This window comes from Pithys albifrons, chromosome 24, assembly GCF_047495875.1.
Source record: "Pithys albifrons albifrons isolate INPA30051 chromosome 24, PitAlb_v1, whole genome shotgun sequence".
Lineage (NCBI taxonomy): Eukaryota > Metazoa > Chordata > Aves > Passeriformes > Thamnophilidae > Pithys > Pithys albifrons.
In genome coordinates, this window is record NC_092481.1 from 2,218,597 (window position 1) to 2,238,384 (window position 19,788).

At 52.2% G+C, this 19,788-nt stretch overlaps 1 protein-coding gene and 1 non-coding gene across 8 annotated transcripts in view; both read left to right on the forward strand.

Annotated features, from left to right (window-relative positions):
* Positions 1 to 19,788, forward strand: part of PUM1 (pumilio RNA binding family member 1) — a 115,157-nt gene that overhangs the window by 61,681 nt on the left and 33,688 nt on the right. For all 7 annotated transcript variants that reach the window (XM_071577009.1, XM_071577011.1, XM_071577012.1 and 4 more), the window contains exons 10-14: positions 6,328 to 6,479; positions 12,443 to 12,581; positions 14,071 to 14,214; positions 16,767 to 17,063; positions 18,775 to 19,011. In XM_071577009.1, the coding sequence (XP_071433110.1) occupies positions 6,328 to 6,479; positions 12,443 to 12,581; positions 14,071 to 14,214; positions 16,767 to 17,063; positions 18,775 to 19,011 (969 nt within the window). The remainder of the gene's footprint in view (positions 1 to 6,327; positions 6,480 to 12,442; positions 12,582 to 14,070; positions 14,215 to 16,766; positions 17,064 to 18,774; positions 19,012 to 19,788) is intronic.
* On the forward strand, positions 3,450 to 3,535 carry LOC139682550 (small nucleolar RNA SNORD103/SNORD85). Its single transcript, XR_011699650.1, has one exon. It is a non-coding gene; the product is annotated as a small nucleolar RNA SNORD103/SNORD85 (small nucleolar RNA).

Consider the following 19,788-nt stretch of genomic DNA (forward strand, 5'->3'; position numbering starts at 1 on the left):
TTGAGGTGCCAGCTTGGGGCAGCCCCTTATCAGGTGGTGTGGGGAACACGTTGTACCTTCAACTTGCACTGTGTGTGCCATAAAGTTCTTGCCCAAGCATTGAGGACAAAGGAAGAACTTGCTTTTAGAAGAACATTTTTATAGCCAGGCCTTGCTTTGCTTAAACAAGGAAAAGAGGGAGCATTTTGTGCCTCAGATAAAACCTGCTCAGGGTTTTTTCTTGGAGGTTGCTCACTGTTTTTGTGCCCCACTCACAACTTGGGTCCTCACTGCAGGCCTGGGGGGTGCCTTGTCCCAAATCAAACCCATAAAGTGTGGGTTGGACATGGATGTGACACAGTGGGGTTTGGGACATCCCTTTTTGTTCACCAGCTCTTACATAACCCCTGCTGAGCTTTTGATCTTTGAGACCAGCTCTGAAATGGCATTTCAGCAACTGTTGCCCACATGGATGGAGTTTGGAGTGGATCATATGGATGGATGTAAAGAGCCAACATCATAATTTGAAGCTGTGGGTTTTGGACTTGGCTGCTGTGGAGGTTTGTGTGGGGATTGTGAAATGGCAGCGAGATTAAGGGTAGGTAAGAACGTGCTGTTGGCAAACAAAGGACACTGTGATTGGTGGAGGAGAGCCAAGAGTTGGAGTACAAGGATAGTCCTGACAGTCCAGGGCTTGATAAAGCACCGTGTGATGGTGAGTGTAGTAGGGAATGAATGTGCTGAACTCCTGCTGGCAAACAGGAGGAGGAATTTCAGTCAGGACTCAGCAGGAAGGAGCTCCCAGAGCAGCAGTTCCAGTTCCAGGCAGAAGGGGAGATTTGTGGATGATTCCTGTGAGAAGAGGTTTCTGCTTGGCCTTTTTGCATCTCCTCAGTGCTCCCAAAGCTCAGGAACACCCTGAAGTGCAGGGGAGCAGCATCTGGAATTCTGAGAAGGCCCAGTTGGAGCTGAGCCACATTTCTAGGGAACAGCAAGTGTTTCACAGCTGGGTTTGCTCTCCTGTTTCTCAGCAGTGCTGAAGCTGCAGCTGCCCAGAGTCTGACTGGGGCCTGAGACATCTGAACTGGGAGATAACACCCCCCAGGATACCTAAAGCATCCCAGAATTTGGCATCTCTGCTTGAATAACTTTTCAACTTTGTGACTCTCAAAGGCAAAGCCAAAGACTGTGCAGGGCACTGCAGTTTGTTTGTGGTGTTACACCACTGAGAGGTACAAGTTACTTCAACTCCCTCATTGGTTTTAGACTCTAAAAATGGCCAGATCACAAACTTCTTGCTGATGTTTGTTTTAGGAAAAGCATCTTTTCTGTCTAGACTTGAGCAGTTTTGAGAACCTTTTCTCTGTAATGAGGGGGAAGGATGTGGGGTAATTTAAATATTTAGAGTTACATTAAAAGCCAAAAGGCCTCCCTGATGTGTGTATGGGAGTGTTGAATTGGGAGGACTTGGAGAAGCTTTTGAGGTGGAGGAACTGAGTTTAGAGTTGATGGTTTATTGCTCACAGTTACTCTTTGAGTGAGGGGGAAACTGGTGTGTGTTTTGTGGCAGAGATAATCTGTCAATTAAGGTTGTGCCATTATGGCAGCCTTGTCATGATTGTCAGACTGTCAGCTCTGTTAATACTCTTCTCTTCCCAACAATGGTGGCACTTTAAAGAACAAATTTAAATGCAGAGGGAAGGACATCACAGGAAAAAAGAACTCACTGGTGAGTTTGAACTGTGGGGAAGATGCTGCTGTTTTTGAAAAGTGCTGTGAATTGCCTTCCATCATTTGGGAAAGATGTCACTCAGAAAAGACAAATCTTGCCTTTTTTAGGGCCAATTGGGAAATGATTCGGGTAGCAAAGTGTTTCTGTTCTTTGTAGAGAAGTGGATGGGTTTGGGGGTGAGATTGTTGAGCCTCATCCTCTTGGTGCTGGATACAGGCACACATCCTTCATGCTGGGATTTGGGAGCACCTGCAGCTGCATTTCTGCTGGTGCCAGGCAGAGGTGTCTCCTCCTCTGGCTCAGGGGCTGCACCACCACCCTTGGAGCTCAGCTGTTCCTCACCCCCATCCTTGAAACCCCACCAGGAATCCTTGTGATGGCCATATTGCTCAACTGTTCCTCATCCCTGAAACCCCACCAGGAATCCTTGTGATGGCCATATTGCTCAGCTGTTCCTCATCCCTGAAACCCCACCAGGAATCCTTGTGATTGCCATATTGCTCAGCTGTTCCTCACCCCCATCCTTGAAACCCCACCAGGAATCCTTGTGATGGCCATATTGCTCAGCTGTTCCTCATCCCTGAAATCCCACCAGGAATCCTTGTGATGGCCATATTGCTCAGCTGTCCCTCATCCCTGAAATCCCACCAGGAATCCTTGTGATGGCCATATTGCTCAGCTGTTCCTCATCCTCATCCCTGGAACCCCACCAGGAATCCTTGTGATGGCCATATTGCTCAGCTCTTTCTCATCCTCCTCCCTGAAACCCCACCAGGAATCCTTGTGATGGCCATATTGCTCAGCTGTTCCTCATCCCTGAAATCCCACCAGGAATCCTTGTGATGGCCATATTGCTCAGCTGTTCCTCACCCCCATCCCTGAAACCCCACCAGGAATCCTTGTGTTGGCCATATTGCTCAGCTGTTCCTCATCCTCCTCCCTGAAACCCCACCAGGAATCCTTGTGATGGCCATATTGCTCAGCTGTTCCTCATCCCTGAAATCCCACCAGGAATCCTTGTGATTGCCATATAGCTCAGCTGTTCCTCATCCTCATCCCTGAAACCCCACCAAGAATCCTTGTGATGGCCATATTGCTCAGCTGTCCCTCATCCTCATCCCTGAAACCCCACCAGGAATCCTTGTGATGGCCATATTGCTCAGCTCTTTCTCACCCCCATCCCTGGAACCCCACCAGGAATCCTTGTGATGGCCATATTGCTCAGCTGTCCCTCATCCTCATCCCTGAAACCCACCAGGAATCCTTGTGATGGCCATATTGCTCAGCTGTCCCTCATCCTCCTCCCTGAAACCCCACCAGGAATCCTTGTGATGGCCATATTGCTCAGCTGTCCCTCATCCTCCTCCCTGAAACCCCACCAGGAATCCTTGGGATGGCCATACTGGAATTCCAGGGATCCCCTCACAGTAATCCCTGTGTTTGAGTTCCTTGTGGCTGTTGAACCTGGTGCCACAATTCCTCATCCTGCAGGGAGCAGGTACAGCTTTCACTCAGAGACATTCCAGAGTGGAGGCTGAGCCTGAAAGCACAACCTGTGCTATGAACACACTTCCAGCTGCATTTGCTGATGTTCCTTGAAAGGAGGATCTGGGGGGGTGTGGCCCACGTGGGATCCTGGCAGTGGCAATATTTGCTTTCCAATGGCGTGGATTTTCTCAGGATTGCAGAGCTTTGCTGAGTGCTGAGGCAGGTGCAGCAGCTCAGGCTGCCTCTGGAGTCTGGCAATGATGACACCCTTGCCCTCTCTGAGAACGCTGTTCAATAATGAGCCTCTCACCGTGTGCTCAAAGCGGCTGAGCCAGACTTGCAGCCCTTTTAAGCCCAGCTGCCTGCAGACTTCAAAGCCTGCCTGTCTCCTCTCCTCTTAAACACCCAGGGCTTCTGCAGCTCGGATGAGCAACCTCTAACTAGGAGAAAAACCCATCTGGGCTGTGCCTGTTTGATAATTAGAACTGAGACTAAAATATCGCAGATGTTGCCCAGATCAAAGGTACTGCAGCAACTTGGCAGGAGCCTGAGGGCAAGTGCAGGGTAATTACCTGCATAAAGCAGTTGCAGCTCTTTCCCTGCTGGGTGCAGGAGCAGCCCGGCAGTTGTGGGGGTGTGATCTGCATTCCCTGGCTATGAACAGGTTGTGGCCACCCTCTGGTTGGGTGTGTGTGACTGCTGAGGTCCAACAGGCACCACCAGCAGGCACTGACTCGTTTGCTGCAGCTTTTTTTTTCATTTTTAGTTCCCACTGCTCATGGATTTGCAGGTTGGAAGGTAAGAAAGGAGTGGTTGCTGCTCCAAGGACAGTTTGGAGTAGGAGAGACAGGTCACCTTCTCTGCCTGACACAGAAAATGCAGCAGGGAGGGGCTTTGGGGCAGAGATTTAGTGAGAGAGACAAACCCAGGGGTTCTGCAGGGCCTGGCATGATAGAACAGGGTGCTTGGAACATCTCCCTGCTGGGCACAGAGCTGGGCACCTGAATCCTGAATGTGGGCAAAGCACAGTGGTGGTTAAAACAAGGAGGGTGACTATTACATATCTGAAATGTGAGTTTGATATCTGACGTGAAATAGGGAATGAAAATCCTCCAGTGAGGCTGAATGGAGTGTGGGAGCTCCTCCAGGCTGAGATCCAGGCCCTTCCACAGCCAGTGGCTTTGGCATTCTGTGGGAGTGCATTGGAGCCAAACACATGTTACTGTAGAAAAAAACCCAAAAAAACCCTCAAACAAAACCCAAAAACTAAAGAGAAAGGTACTTCCAGGATTTATCCCCTTTATCACACCCAAGTTTACACTCAGCAGTGTCTTTTTGCATCTCCCTTTTTACTGACAACCCTCCTTTTCTGTAGAATCCCAGACTGCTTTGGGTTGTAAGGAAGCTCAAAGCCCATCCCATCCCATCCCACCCCCTGCCATGGGCAGGGACACCTCCCACCAGCCCAGGGTGCTCCAAGCCCTGTCCAACCTGGCCTTGGACACTCCCAGGGCTGGGGCAGCCACAGCTTCTCTGCCCAGCCTGTGCCAGGGCCTGCCCACCCTCCCAGGGAGGAATTCCTGCCCACTATCCCATCTAGCCCTGCCCTCTGGCAGTGGGAAGCCATTTCCCTTGTCCTGTCCCTCCATCCCTTGTCCCCAGTCCCTCTCCAGCTCTCCTGGAGCCCCTTTAGGCCCTGGAAGGGGCTCTGAGGTCTCTGGTTCTAAACCCAACCTAGAACATCCTCCAACTCCATGGAATCACAGGATTCCAGAATGGTTTGAGATGGAAGGAAACTTAAGGATCTCACCCCCTGCCATGGGCAGGGACACCTCCCACCAGCCCAGGCTGCTCCAAGCCCTGTCCAACCTGGCCTGGGACACTCCCGGGGATGGGGCAGACACAGCTGCTCTGCCCAACCTGTGCCAGGGCCTGCCCACCCTCCCAGGGGGGAATTTCTCTCCGATATCCCACCTAACCCCTCCCTCCCTCAGCTTATAAGGCCATTTTTGGGGGAATAGTCTGTAAGTCTCTTGGGGCCAGTGCTCAGTGTGAGTGTCACAGTGTTCCTCTTGCTCACAACTCACAGCAACACTGCAATGTTTGCTGAGAACCCAAGTGCTGACTTAAAAAAAACCCTGTTTTTACTCCAAATGTGACCAGGATTCATTACAGACTCATTTACTGCTCAGTGTCACATGTGACTGTGACCTCCTTCCTGCTGTGCCCCAAGTCCCTCCTGCTGTGGGGATGGAGCCTGTTGGGATGTATTTGGAGAGGAAAGGAAACACTTCTACTCTGCTGCTGACCTTTCCAAAAGATACCAAACATTCATATTAAAAACATATTATTGGATTCCCGTCCCTGTTATGTGGAGGGAGGGACTCCTCCCTCCAGCACTGGTGCTGCTTCCTCAGCCTTGTGCCAACTAAGGATTATTCAAGGATAGAGGCTCCATCCTGCTCTCTGCAAACTGTGTGTGGTGTCCTGAGACCTGATAAAACACAACGTGTCTTCAAAAGTCAGGCTTTTTTCCTGCTGCTCTCCAAGATTATTATTATTTTTTTAAGCCTCTTAACTTTGAGGAGGGAATGTGAGAAGAGACAGGATCGTGCGGCCTCTTTTCTGGGGGTTTGCAAATGCAAAGTAGGGCTGAGTGGCTGGAAAAATAACATTAAATACTTGAGAATTGCTGCTGTCCAGCTGTGGAGAGGTTTTGTTAATTTATTGAGGAGTTAAATGGTAGATGAGCTGTGAATGTCAGCTGAGATTAGAAGTTTATCTCTGTGCTTAAACAAGGCCCTTTCTCTTTTGCTTAGAGATAAAATTTCATCCCTTCACTACAGAATTAGGGCACAGCAATAACAGTAGGGCACAACAATAACATCGTGGATTTGACTGCTGGCACAATTTGACTTCATGCAATCAGGAAAGATGAAATTCCAGGTCTGACCTGGAAGCTTTCAAAGAATGTGTAACAGAAGTGCCCAAATGCCTTGGCACTGGCAGAGGGTTTCACGCAGCAATGGGGTTTGCTGCAGGTGTGGTGGTGGCTGTGCCGTGCCACCCTGGTGGCTGTGCCGTGCCACCCTCCCTCCCCAGCACTCACATGTCCCTTGCTGTTGCAGGGCCAGCTGTTGTCCCTCACCAGTACTACGGGGTGACACCCTGGGGGGTGTACCCTGCCAGCCTCTTCCAGCAACAAGCGGCCGCCGCTGCCGCCGCCACCAACTCTGCCAACCAGCAAACCACACAGCAGACCCAGCAGGGCCAGCAGCAGGTAAGGCTGGGGGGCTGCCCAGAGGGGCTGGGGGGACCACCAGGATCAGCCCTGCACAGACACCCCAACAATCCCACCCTGTGCCCCAGAGCATCATCCAAGCCCTCCTGCAGCTCTGGCAGCCTTGGGGCCGTGCCCACTGCCCTGGGGAGCCTGGTCAGTGCCCACCACCCTCTGGGGGAAGAACCTTTTGCTGAGATCCAACCTGCCCCTGCCCTGGCACAGCTCCAGCCATTCCCTGGGTGCTGTCCCTGCCCTGGCACAGCTCCAGCCATTCCCTGGGTGCTGTCCCTGCCCTGGCACAGCTCCAGCCATTCCCTGGGTGCTGTCCCTGGTCCCCACAGGGCAGAGCTCAGTGCCTGCCCCTCTTCTGCCCCTCCCCAGGAAGCTGGAACTGCACTGAGGTCTCCCCTCAGTCTCCTCCAGCTGAACATCCCAAGTGCCCTCAGTGCCCTCACTCGCTGCCCCTCCAGGCCCTTCCCCATCTCTGTGCCCTCCTTTGGACACTCTCCAATGGCTTCAGCCCTTCCTTCCATTGTGTGCCCCCAAAGTGCCCCCACCCTCTGGGGGAAGGACCTTTCCCTGAGATCCAACCTGCCCCTGCCCTGGCACAGCTCCAGCCATTCCCTGGGTGCTGCCCCTGCCCTGGCACAGCTCCAGCCATTCCCTGGGTGCTGTCCCTGCCCTGGCACAGCTCCAGCCCTTCCCTGGGTGCTGTCCCTGCCCTGGCACAGCTCCAGCCATTCCCTGGGTGCTGTCCCTGCTCACACAGAGATGAGCTCAGTCCCTTATGTGAAGTTTCCCCCATTTACAGAAATGCTTCCCTGAGGATCAGAACCTGCTCTGCAGAAGCACAGGGAGGTCCCACCAACTCAGCAAAGCACCAACAGGCAGCTGAGGGGAAAGCACAGCTGGGGAAGGGGCAGGAAGAAAATAAGCACAAGTTATTTAACAAACCCTGTCCCCTCAGAGGGTTGTCCAAACCCTCCTGCAGCTCTGGCAGCCTTGGGGCTGTGCCCACTGCCCTGGGGAGCCTGGTCAGTGCCCACCACCCTCTGGGGGAAGGACCTTTTGCTGAGATCCAACCTGCCCCTGCCCTGGCACAGCTCCAGCCATTCCCTGGGTGCTGTCCCTGCCCTGGCACAGCTCCAGCCATTCCCTGGGTGCTGTCCCTGCCCTGGCACAGCTCCAGCCATTCCCTGGGTGCTGTCCCTGCCCTGGCACAGCTCCAGCCATTCCCTGGGTGCTGTCCCTGCCCTGGCACAGCTCCAGCCATTCCCTGGGTGCTGTCCCTGCCCTGGCACAGCTCCAGCCATTCCCTGGGTGCTGTCCCTGCCCTGGCACAGCTCCAGCCGTTAAGGGCCCTGATTTTTTCCAAAACCTGCTCCTGACCATCAGTTCTAAGTGACAAAAAGAGCCTTTGGCCTCTCCTAAAAAGAGGACAGGAATCATCCCTGTATGTTATTGTTTGATTTGTGCATCATGCCCATGGAGAGTGGCACAGGCACATTGGTGGTGAGTTACTGGGTGGTAAAGCTTTGGGAAACACAAATAATTCAGGTTGTGACACCCTGAGCTGTGCAGCAACATCAGCTGCTGTGAGGGGAAACCATCAGCTCAGCCTGTCTGTGCCCATCACTGCAGTTGGAAGGCAGTGGTGGTAATGATGGTAATTGTCAGAGAATCACAGTCATTAAGGTTGGAAAAGACTTCCATGATCATCAAGTCCAACCTTTGCCTGAACACCCCCATGTCCATATTGCAAAGTTTCTTGTCCAGTCATTTTTTGGACACTTCCAGAGGTGGTGACTCCACTCAAATACTAAATGTCAGTAAGTGTGTCCTTGTCTTCCACTATAAAATGCTTTTTTGATGAAGGTTGGCCTTAAAGTGGTCAAAATAACAGCAGAGTGAATAGGTTTGGTGTCCAGGTGAGGACTTGGAGACAAAAAATGAGCATGAAAAGAAAACATGGTGTTTGATAAGGCCAACTGCAGCTGTTTTGATTTAGTCTGCCCAAAAATTACAGGAATTCGACACCTAAAAGGAGGAAATTAATAAATTGAATGAAGGTTTTTTTCTATGTTCTGCTGTTACCTCTGTAAATGTGTTCAAGTTGAATGCTGGGACAGGTACCTGCTAGTTAAGTGGTGTTTGCTTTTTAAAACACAATGCAGAGGTGACCCTGGGCTGGTGAGGGGAGGTGTGTCCTCACATCCTTCCTAAAGGATCCACCTTCTGCCTTAATCCCCTGGCAGGGACAGGATTATCCAGCCTGTATTTTTTCCTCCTGCTGATAATTGTTGGGCATCTTTGTGATGAATCACTCTGTCATTTCTTGTTCAGGGCTTTTTTTATTCTCCCTCATACCTGTAATTTAACTGGGCTGATTTTCCCAACCTCAGGTAAAATAAGCTTTGTAAAGGTCTGGTATTGAATCCCAGTTGTACTTCTGGACATGCAGATGACACAAATGTCAATCAAAGCTGCTGGAACAGAAGGTGGAAATTGAGAGTACAAGAATAAATAGGGTACAATAATTTTCTTCCTTCTGGAAAAGGAAAAGCCATCCTAGACATTTTAGGAAGTTGTGTGGGAATGCAGATTGTTGGAGTCATGGAATAGTTTGGGTTGGAAGGGACATTAAAGCCCATCCCATCCCACCCCTGCCATGGGCAGGGACACCTCCCACCAGCCCAGGGTGCTCCAAGCCCTGTCCAACCTGGCCTGGGACACTCCCAGGGATGGGGCAGCCACAGCTGCTCTGGGCAATACTTTGCTATTTAAACCAACATTTTGAAAAAAAAATGCAGTTTTCAGACCAAACTGGTGGTGCTGAACCCAAGGAATTACATTAAACCCTGGAAGGATGAGAGGAAGTTGTGTGGAAGTGCAGATTGTTGGAGTCATGGAATGGTTTGGGTTGGAAGGGACATTAAAGCCCATCCAGTGCCATCCCTGCCATGGGCAGGGACACCTCCCACCAGCCCAGGGTGCTCCAAGCCCTGTCCATTCTGGCCTGGGACACTCCCAGGGATGGGGCAGCCACAGCTGCTCTGGGCAATACTTTGCTATTCAAACCAACATTTGAAAAAAAAATCCAGTTTTCAGACCAAACTGGTGGTGCTGAACCTGAGGAATTACATTAAACCCTGGAAGGATGAGAGGTGTCCCCCCATCCTTGCTTTGGATCTCGTTCCCCTTGGACACACAGTTGGGTCTGATCTGCTTTTCTGCCCTCCAACCCCAGCAAGGCTCCTGGAACAGGTGTGAGGAACCAGAGCTGGGCTTCAGTTACCTGGAGAACTCCAGGCACAGCCCAGGGGTTTGTCTGGTGTTTGCTTAGAGCTGGTCCTCACCTGACAGGAGCTTTACACACATTTATCAGCATCTGTCCCACAGGATGTCCTTGGGAACCAGGTGGGTTTGTTGCCCTGCTGAAAAGGGGGTTGGCTCCTTTCTCACAGTGACACAGAGCTCTCCTCTCTGGTCTTTGGGTGCCTGAGAAGGCAAAATAAAGAGCAACTGGCAGCTGAATTTTTGAGCTTCTGCTTTGAAAAGTACAACACACCCCAGTGTTGGGTGGTGTTGTAAGGCCTTTTCAGATGTGCTGAGAGAGCTTCTGCAAAGGCTCAGGCTGTTAAAATAAAAAATATCAGTGCCAGTAGCCTTTATAGTATTTTTCATTACTTTTATAGGCACAGAGCTGGGGGGAGAGGGATCAGGAGAGGTGCTTGTAATGCAAACCTTCATCCATAAGAGGATGCAGCAGGAATTGTTTGGATTAAAAGTGCTGAGGCACAGGTTTTGGGAACCTGGAGCAATGATTATGGACAGTTGATTTGTGACCCTTATGACACCTTAATAGTGTATTAATAAAACCCAGGAGCACTTCAGTGCAGGAGCTGCACCTTTGGAATTCCACGCAGTGCCCTCGCTCTGAGAGACTCAGAATCCCAGAATGTGCTGAGCTGGGAGGAACCCACAAGGACCATCCCATCCCCAAGAGTCACCCCCTGTGCCCCAGAGCATCATCCAAACCCTCCTGCAGCTCTGGCAGCCTTGGGGCTGTGCCCACTGCCCTGGGGAGCCTGGTCAGTGCCCACCACCCTCTGGGGGAAGAACCTTTTGCTGAGATCCCACCTGCCCCTGCCCTGGCACAGCTCCAGCCATTCCCTGGGTGCTGTCCCTGCCCTGGCACAGCTCCAGCCATTCCCTGGGTGCTGTCCCTGCCCTGGCACAGCTCCAGCCATTCCCTGGGTGCTGTCCCTGCCCTGGCACAGCTCCAGCCCTTCCCTGGGTGCTGTCGCTGGTCCCCACAGAGCAGAGCTCAGTGCCTGCCCCTCCTCTGCCCCTGCCCAGGAAGCTGGAACTGCACTGAGGTCTCCCCTCAGTCTCCTCTTCTCCAGCTGAACACCCCAAGTGCCCTCAGTGCCTTCACACGCTGCCCCTCCAGGCCCTGAACCATCTCTGTGCCCTCCTTTGGACACTCTCCAATGGCTTCAGCCCTTCCTTCCATTGTGTGCCCCCAAAGTGCCCCCACCCACTGGGGGAAGGACCTTTCCCTGAGATCCCACCTGAGCCTGCCCTGGCACAGCTCCAGCCATTCCCTGGGTGCTGTCCCTGCCCTGGCACATCTCCAGCCCTTCCCTGGGTGCTGTCCCTGCCCTGGCACAGCTCCAGCCATTCCCTGGGTGCTGTCCCTGGTCCCACAGGGCAGAGCTCAGTCCCTGCCCCTCCCAAGAAGTTGTACCTGCAGTCAGGTCTCCCCTCAGTCTCCTCTTCCCCAGGAGTTCCAGGCTGTGACAGCCACAGCACACTCAGGAAGACACGTCTAAATCACTTAAGTTCAGCATCCTCTCCCAGCCTCTCTGTGCACAAACCCATTTTTCCCTGTTAATAACTTTATCCTGTGACACACAGGATGTCACTCCTTGCAGCCAGACGTGCTGAGGACCCAGGGATGGCTCATTAAACAAGCTGACCTTGCTGGTGGGGGCAGACCTGCAGCACCTCTTGGAGTGCAGGGCTGTGGCAAAGAGAGGCTGTCACAGCAATCACAGCAAAGTCACTTTGCCACCATCCCTTCTGAGAGCAGCACAGGCTCACACCACCAGACAAAACACCCTGTGGGCTCTTTGGTTATTATTTCCCTGGAGTAAGTGCTGTGTCACCAGGTCACTGTTTTCTACAGGGGCTGCTGGGTTGGAAAAACCCAGGTCACCTCATCTCATCAGCCCCAGCTCTGAAATTGGGCTTTTTAAGGTTCCTGCTCCAGAGAGCTTTTCCCAGGGCTTTGGTGGCAGACACTGAATGGTACCTGGGAGGGGCAGGTGGCTTGTAAACACTTGTAACCCAGGATGGGTATTGAAGGCTGGATCATTGAGTCAGAAAGGTTGCAAATGCCCTCTGAAGATCATTGAGTCAAACCATTAACCCAACACTGGCAGGTCACCACCAACCCATGTCCCTGAGTGCCACGTCCATGTCTTTTTGAACACCTCAAGGGTTGGTGACTCCACCACCTCCCTGGGCAGCTCCTTCCAATGCCTGATCACCAATCTAAACCTTCCCTGGCACAGCCTGAGGTTGTTCCCTCTCCTCCTGTCCCTGTGCCCTGGTGCAGAGCCCAACCCCCTGTCCCGGCTCCCCCCTCCTGGCAGGGATTGCAGAGCCAGAAGGTCCCCCCTGAGCCTCCTTTTCTCCAGGGTGAGCCCCCCCAGCTCCCTCAGCTGCTCCAGCCCCTTCCCAACTGCCTTCCCTTCCCTGAATATGCTCCAACCCCTCCAAGGACTTCTTGTATATCAAGAAATATCAATTAAGAATAAAGGGGAGAGGGCATCACCCATTGCTGGGGCAAGAACTTCAGCTCAGTTGCTCCTGCTGCTCCTGTGACTGCCTGGGGATGGTGTCCTGCCCCTGGGCCCCAGAGTGACCTCCTGGCTGTTCCTCTGTCTCTGCAGGTTCTCCGTGGAGGAGCCAGCCAGAGGCCCCTGACCCCCAACCAGAACCAGCAGGGCCAGCAGACGGATCCACTGGTGGCCGCGGCCGCCGTCAACTCGGCCCTCGCCTTCGGCCAGGGGCTGGCAGCAGGAATGCCAGGTATGGCTGGGGCAGGAGCAGCTTCTCCAGGGCCAGGAACAGCCAAGGAATGGGATCTCTTGGCTCCATGGGATGTCACATTTGCCTGGTGTTCAGCAGTGTTTGTGTTCATCAGTTTGGAGTTGACTCTGTGGGTGTGGGAGAAGGTTGGGTGCGACCCCAACCACTTGGGCAGCACAAAACCTCAACTCCAGGGGGCAGGTCCCTGTGTCACAAGTGAAGACAAATATTATCTGCTGTACAGGTGCATTCATTGCTTGTGTGTTCCAAAGAATTGATGGCTCCTATGGAAAATCACCCTCATTTTGAGCATCCTAAACCTCGGAGGTGTCTCCGTCCTGTGCATTCCTCTTGTCTCCCCATCCCTGCCCTCTCAGTGCTTCACTCAACAAATCAGGGATTCCCCTCCGGGATTGCTCCCTCCTGGTGGCTTAAAAACAGGAGAAGGGATAAAAGGAAGAAGGGTTTAATTCTCATTTCTAATTCTTGAGAGGAGCTGCTGGATGAACTCTGATTGTGAGGCTGCTTTTGACATTCAGTTACACAGAATATCATTGTAATGGCAGGGGACAAACCTAAGCATCTTTTAGAATAATGTGCTGGTCAGATGTGAGGCAGGAGGATTATTTGAACTTCAGGTCTCCTTGCTGGGAGTGTCACAGGGTGGTTAATGGGTTTTTTTATGGTTTAAGAAGAATGTTGCTGTGTTAAGTTACAAAGTGAACTGTAACGTGGGTGTTTCCAGCAAGCTGCAAACTTCCTTAAATCTGTTATTTGGTTTGTATTAGAAAAGCAAATATACATATGTATGTGTTTATATTTGTGTGTTTATGTATGTTTACAAAGCAAATACTCACAGAGAACTTTGTGGCCCCCTCCCCACCTTGGGGAATCTCTGTGTTTAATGTCTCTATTTAAGTAGAATTCTGTAGTAAGGTGCCTCAATCACTACATGCTGCTGACTGTGTGCTGCTCTGTCTATCACCAGCATATTTTAAAGTGTTTACTTGTATAAATTAAAGAAGGATTTATGATGCACACCTTCCAAAACACATAACTTCAAGTTCCAAGTGTGTGCACTGAACAGCCCCAGCACACAGTGGGGCACTTGGACGTGCAGGGTGTTCACAGATACGAAAAGTCCCAGCACAAGCTGTACTTATAATAGAAAAGAAATAGTGATTTTTGTATTTTAACCCCTGTTTTTTGGCCTGTATAACTCAATTTACACTGAGGGCAATGCTAGTAGGTTTGGGGAGGAAAGAAGTCCTGAAAAGACCTGAAAGTCTTATTTATTTTAAAGTCACAGGCTTCAATATGGATTCAAAATTTTTCCTCTTTGGTGGGAGCAGAGCTGTTGTTGGGTCTTCTTTCCCCATTCAGATTTTCCTTTAAAACCAGTATTGCACCATCCTATGGAGATGATGGACCTGCCAGGAGTGCACTGCCTGTCCCCTCACCTGCTTTGCCCTGTGCTTTGCCCCTCCAGGTTACCCAGTGCTGGCTCCTGCTGCTTACTATGACCAAACTGGGGCTCTCGTGGTCAATGCGGGGGCCAGGAACGGCCTGGGGGCCCCTGTGCGCCTGGTGGCACCTGCTCCTGTCATCATCAGCTCCTCTGCAGCACAGGCAGGTGAGTCCTGCACAGCCAGGCAGGTGAGTCCCTCCCTCCATGGCACAGGCAGGTGAGTCCCTCCCTCCATGGCCAGGCAGGTGAGTCCTGCACGGCCAGGCAGGTGAGTCCCTCCCTCCATGGCCAGGCAGGTGAGTCCTGCACGGCCAGGCAGGTGAGTCCCTTCCTCCATGGACAGGCAGGTGAGTCCTGCACGGCCAGGCAGGTGAGTCCCTCCCTCCATAGACAGGCAGGTGAGTCCCTCCCTCCATGGCCAGGCAGGTGAGTCCTGCACGGCCAGGCAGGTGAGTCCCTCTATAGCCAGGCAGGTGAGTCCCTCCCTCCATGGCCAGGCAGGTGAGTCCCTCCATGGCCCAGGCAGGTGAGTCCCTCCCTCCATGGCCAGGCAGGTGAGTCCTGCACGGCCAGGCAGGTGAGTCCCTCCCTCCATGGCCAGGCAGGTGAGTCCCTCCCTCCATGGACAGGCAGGTGAGTCACTCCCTCCATGGATAGGCAGGTGAGTCACTCCCTCCATGGCCCAGGCAGGTGAGTCCCTCCCTCCATGGCCAGGCAGGTGAGTCCCTCCCTCCATGGCCAGACAGGTGAGTCCCTCCCTCCATGGCCCAGGCAGGTGAGTCCCTCCCTCCATGGCCAGGAGGTGAGTCCCTGCATGGCCCAGGCAGGTGAGTCCCTGCATGGCCCAGGCAGGTGAGTCCCTCTCTCCATGCCCCAGGCAGGTGAGTCCCTCCCTCCATGGCCAGGAGGTGAGTCCCTCCATAGCCCAGGCAGGTGAGTCTCTGCATAGCCAGGCAGGTGAGTCCCTCCCTCCATGGCCAGGCAGGTGAGTCCCTGCATGGCCCAGTCAGGTCACTTCATCCTTCCATGGCCAGGCAGGTGAGTCCTCCCCTCCATGGCCAGTCAGGTCACTCCATCCCTCCATAGCCCAGGCAGGTGAGTGCTGCTCCCCCCAGGGGACACTTTGGGGTCCCCAAGCCCAGCCCTGGGGCTCTGCTGGCGATGATGACACACTTGCCCTCACTGAGATCCATCACAGGGATTGTTGTTGAGAACATTCCATGTGCTCACTTGGGCTGAGCCTCTGCAGCAGCCCCAGAGAGGGAGGGGGAGCAGCAACTCAAGTTGTTTTCCAGAGTTTCATGGTAGTTATTTAAGGGAATCTGCTACTTTCTCACCTGCTAAAGCTTTTAGCCTGTGTGGGATTCCCAGAGAGCTCCAGGGACACCTGAGAGCCCCTTCCAGTGCCTAAAGGGGCTCCAGGAGAGCTGGAGAGGGACTGGGGACAAGGGATGGAGGGACAGGACAAGGGAATGGCTTCCCAGTGCCACAGGGCAGGGATAGATGGGATACTGAGAAGGAATTGTTGGCTGTGAGGGTGGGCAGGCCCTGGCACAGGTTGGGCAGAGCAGCTGTGGCTGCCCCATCCCTGGGAGTGTCCCAGGCCAGGTTGGACAGGGCTTGGAGCACCCTGGGCTGGTGGGAGGTGTCCCTGCCCATGGCAGGGGTGGGAATGGATGATCTTTAAGGTCCCTTCCAACCCAAACCACTCTATGATACATGTTCCACCTTGTCTGCTCTTTGCCATGAGCTGTTTTGGGAATTTTTAGGGTTCCTTGGGAGTTCAAGACTTTCAAAGGATTTTTTTCAGCCAGAATCCAAGTGTAAGCCAATGTTAAGAACAGATTATGAAATGGGCCTTTTAATTGTTTTCTTGTAACGCTTGTTTATTTTACTTTTACTTTGGAACTGGCTGGGAAACAAAAGTCTTTGGGTTTGATGTTTTTGGCACCACACATTGTGTTTCAATCCTCCTTTCCAAGCTTGTGTTTCTTAATTGGCTCTTGGGGGTGTGGGGCTGCATGGACTGGGATCTGGGATCTTTGGAGAGAGGGACCACTTGTGTTTGATCTGGGATCTTTGGAGAGAGGGACCACTTGTGTTTGATCTGGGATCTTTGGAGAGAGGGACCACTTGTGTTTGATTTGTGGAGCTCAAGCAACACAAGCAGCAGGAACAGCAGCTGGGCATTGCTGGGCATTACTGGGCAGTGCTGGGCATTGCTGGGCATTACTGGGCATTGCTGGGCATTGCTGGGCATTGCTGGGCATTACTGGGCATTGCTGGGCATTGCTGGGCATTGCTGGGCATTACTGGGCATTGCTGAGCATTACTGGGCATTGCTGGGCATTGCTGGGCATTGCTGGGCATTACTGGGCATTGCTGGGCATTGCTGAGCATTCCTGGGCATTGCTGGGCATTACTGGGCATTGCTGGGCATTACTGGGCATTGCTGGGCATTGCTGGGCATTACTGGGCATTGCTGGGCATTGTTGGTGTTTGGGGGCTCTGGGTGACACTTGGGGAGCTCAGAGAGGAAATAAAGAGAATTTCTGCCGAGTTTGGTGCCAAAGGGAGATCTTCATCCTGGAAGTAAAAACCTGTAGTAATTAAAAGGAGCCTGCTAAGTTTGAACTGCTAGAACTGTGATGAGAATGGATTTTTTCAGCCTGTTTTGAGCCCTTTTTGAGCCTTTTCTCCCATTCCTCTCCCCCCAGCGGTGGCGGCGGCGGCGGCCTCGGCCAACGGAGCAGCGGGAGGGCTGGCAGGGACCACCAACGGCCCATTCCGGCCCCTGGGCACGCAGCAGCCCCAGCCCCAGCCCCAGCAGCAGCCCACCAACAACCTGGCCTCCAGCTCCTTCTATGGCAACAACTCCCTCAGCAGCAACTCCCAGAGCAGCTCCCTCTTCTCGCAGGGCTCTGCCCAGCCCGCCAACACCTCGCTGGGCTTCGGCAGCAGCAGCTCCCTGGGGGCCACGCTGGGCTCTGCACTGGGGGGATTTGGGACAGCAGGTAAGGGCTGCAGCTGCTTCCAGGGGGAAAGGAGAGGGGCACAGAGCCCTGAGGGCAGGGGATGGGCTGGGAGTGGCTGCTCTGAGCTCCTGAGCTGAGCCCTCCTCATCCCAGTGCTCCTCATCCCTCCAAGGCTAAGTGGAAGTTTTCCTCTGGGACTACTTTGGGATTTTAAAATCTGCAGCACTTTCTGGTGAAAATTCTATGAGTGGATGATAATTAGAAGCAGCAGAGTAATCAGCTTGTTTTATTACACACATTATCAGTGAGTGTTAAGTGCTTTTTCCCTGCCTTTCCCAGTGTGTGCTTGGTGGGGATGGTGGAACAGCAGGAATTGGCTCCAGGGTGTATCCCCCCCTGTGCTGTCTCCTACCTCAGAATAAAGGCTGGGGAACTCTCCAGGATTTAAAACCAGCTATCTGAGTGGTGTCCATGCTTTATCCTGGGAATTGTTTCCATCTTACATCAAAAGAATCACTTCATGTGGTAGCAAGAAACGTCCTGTCCATGGTTGGAGTTGGTTTTAGGCAGTTGCAGACCAAGATTTCTTTCAAACTCCAACCAAACCAGAGAGATGTCTGTGGGTTGGGTGGTTGGTTTTTTATCTTGGGTTTGGTTTTTTTGAAGTGGAACAATTGTTTTAATTACTGCTTAGTCTCAGGGCATTAATTATGTCCTGAACTTTGCTGCTTTCATCAGTGTGAAGGGCAAGTTCAGCCCTGCCTTTGGACCTGCTCCATCAGGGACACACAGTCACTACACAGAAGAACAGTTTTAAATAAAAACTTACTCTAAATATTTTTCTTAAGCCCAGCCTGAGAATCTGAACCATCTTGGTTTCAGGTAAACACAGCATTTGCTTCTTTCACCTCAGTTGATTTAATTAATTGAATTCCATTAGTAGTTTGCTCAATGCCAAGATTCACAAACTTAAGTTCCCTCAATCAATGAATAAAACTGTGATCCTGCTGCTTCTGGAACTTGTGTGCAGTCATGAAAAATGATTAGTTCATTGCAGTTAACAATTTCACTATTTATTAAACAAGCTTTTAATGCAAAATTGATTTTTTTCCCCTCAAGTTGACAGTGCATTTAAAGAGTTTGTGTTTGACTATCAAGACAGCCCTTAAAAACCATTGGGCTTGTGTGTTAAATTGGATTCTGATTTCCATCTCCACAAAGCTCGGGGCAAACAGGAGCTGTTTTCTAATCTAATGAAGGATTTCAGGTAAATGTCCACGAAGCTGAACATGCTCTTAAGTAAACACAGAGAGAAAATCTCATGTTGGGTTTGTTTTAATGACCAGGAACAAACATGAGGAAGTGCTTGCAGGGCCATCTGATACCAAGTGTTAAACTAAGTGATGTTCTTAAGGAAAAAAACCTGGAGGAATCCAAACCTTCTCTTGAAGCAAAGTGCTCAGTGTGTCCCAAACCAAGGTGGTCACTTCCTTTAGGCAGATTTTTATCTTCTGACCTTGGATATTCCTGTTTTTCCATGTGTTCTGTCAGGATAAAAGCTCTGAGGGCAAAGATGCATTTAAGCCAATTCTTTAAGCCAAGCACTTCTACTTGAGCATCAGCAATGTGGTTTAATTAATGGGGACTTGCAGCAGCTTTAGGACAGCCCCAGCCTGGTGCAGTGGAGCTGTTCAGGGTGGCTCTGGCAGCCTGTTGGCATCACACACTTCTGCTCTTTCCCTCTCTGCAGTTGCCAACTCCACCACGGGCAGCGGCTCCCGCCGGGACTCCCTCACCGGCAGCACTGACCTGTACAAGAGGACATCCAGCAGCTTGACACCCATAGGACACAGTTTTTACAATGGCCTGGGCTTCTCCTCCTCTCCTGGCCCTGTGGGAATGCCTCTGCCCAGCCAAGGACCTGGCCACTCTCAGACTCCTCCACCTTCCTTATCTTCACATGGATCATCTTCCAGTCTAAACCTGGGTAAGAGTCCTGTTGTTGTCACTGCTCTGCTGTCCTTGGCCAAGGGGCACCATCCCACTGCTGGGTGACATTCCTGCTGCCCTTATTCATGGAGTCATAGAATCAGTTGGGTTGGAAGAGACCTCTGAGATCATCAAGTCCACCCCTTGATCCAACCCCCCTGTGATCACTCTGGCACTCTGTGCCCTGGGCTGGTGATCACAGTAGGGTTGGATCAAGACATGGTGGATTCTCACTCAGTGCCACATCCAGTCTCATCCTAAAAACCTCCAGGAATGGAGAATCCACCCCCTCTCTGGGCAGCCCATTCCAATGCCTGAGCACTCTCTCTGCAAAGAATTTCTTTCTGATATCCAATCTAAACCTCCTCTGGCAGAGCTTGAGCCCCTCTTGTCCTACTGTTGGTTGCCTGGGAGAAGAGACCAACCCCCAGCTGGCCAGAACTTCCCTTCAGGGAGTTCCAGACAGTGCTGAGGTCACCTCTGAGCCTCCTCTTCTCCAGGCTGAACACCCCCAGCTCCCTCAGCCTCTCCCCACAGCACTTGTGCTCCAGTCCCTTCTCCAGCCTCGTTGCTCTTCTCTTCTCACTTGGGTTGGAAGACACTTCGGAGATCATCAACCCTTGATCCAACCCCACTGGGATCACCAGTCCGGGGCACTCTGGTGATCCCAGTGGGGTTGGATCAAGAGATGTTGGATTCTCTGTCCCTGGAGGTGTTTAAGAGGACACTCAGTGCCACATCCAGTCCCTTCTCCAGCCTCGTTGCTCTTCTCTTT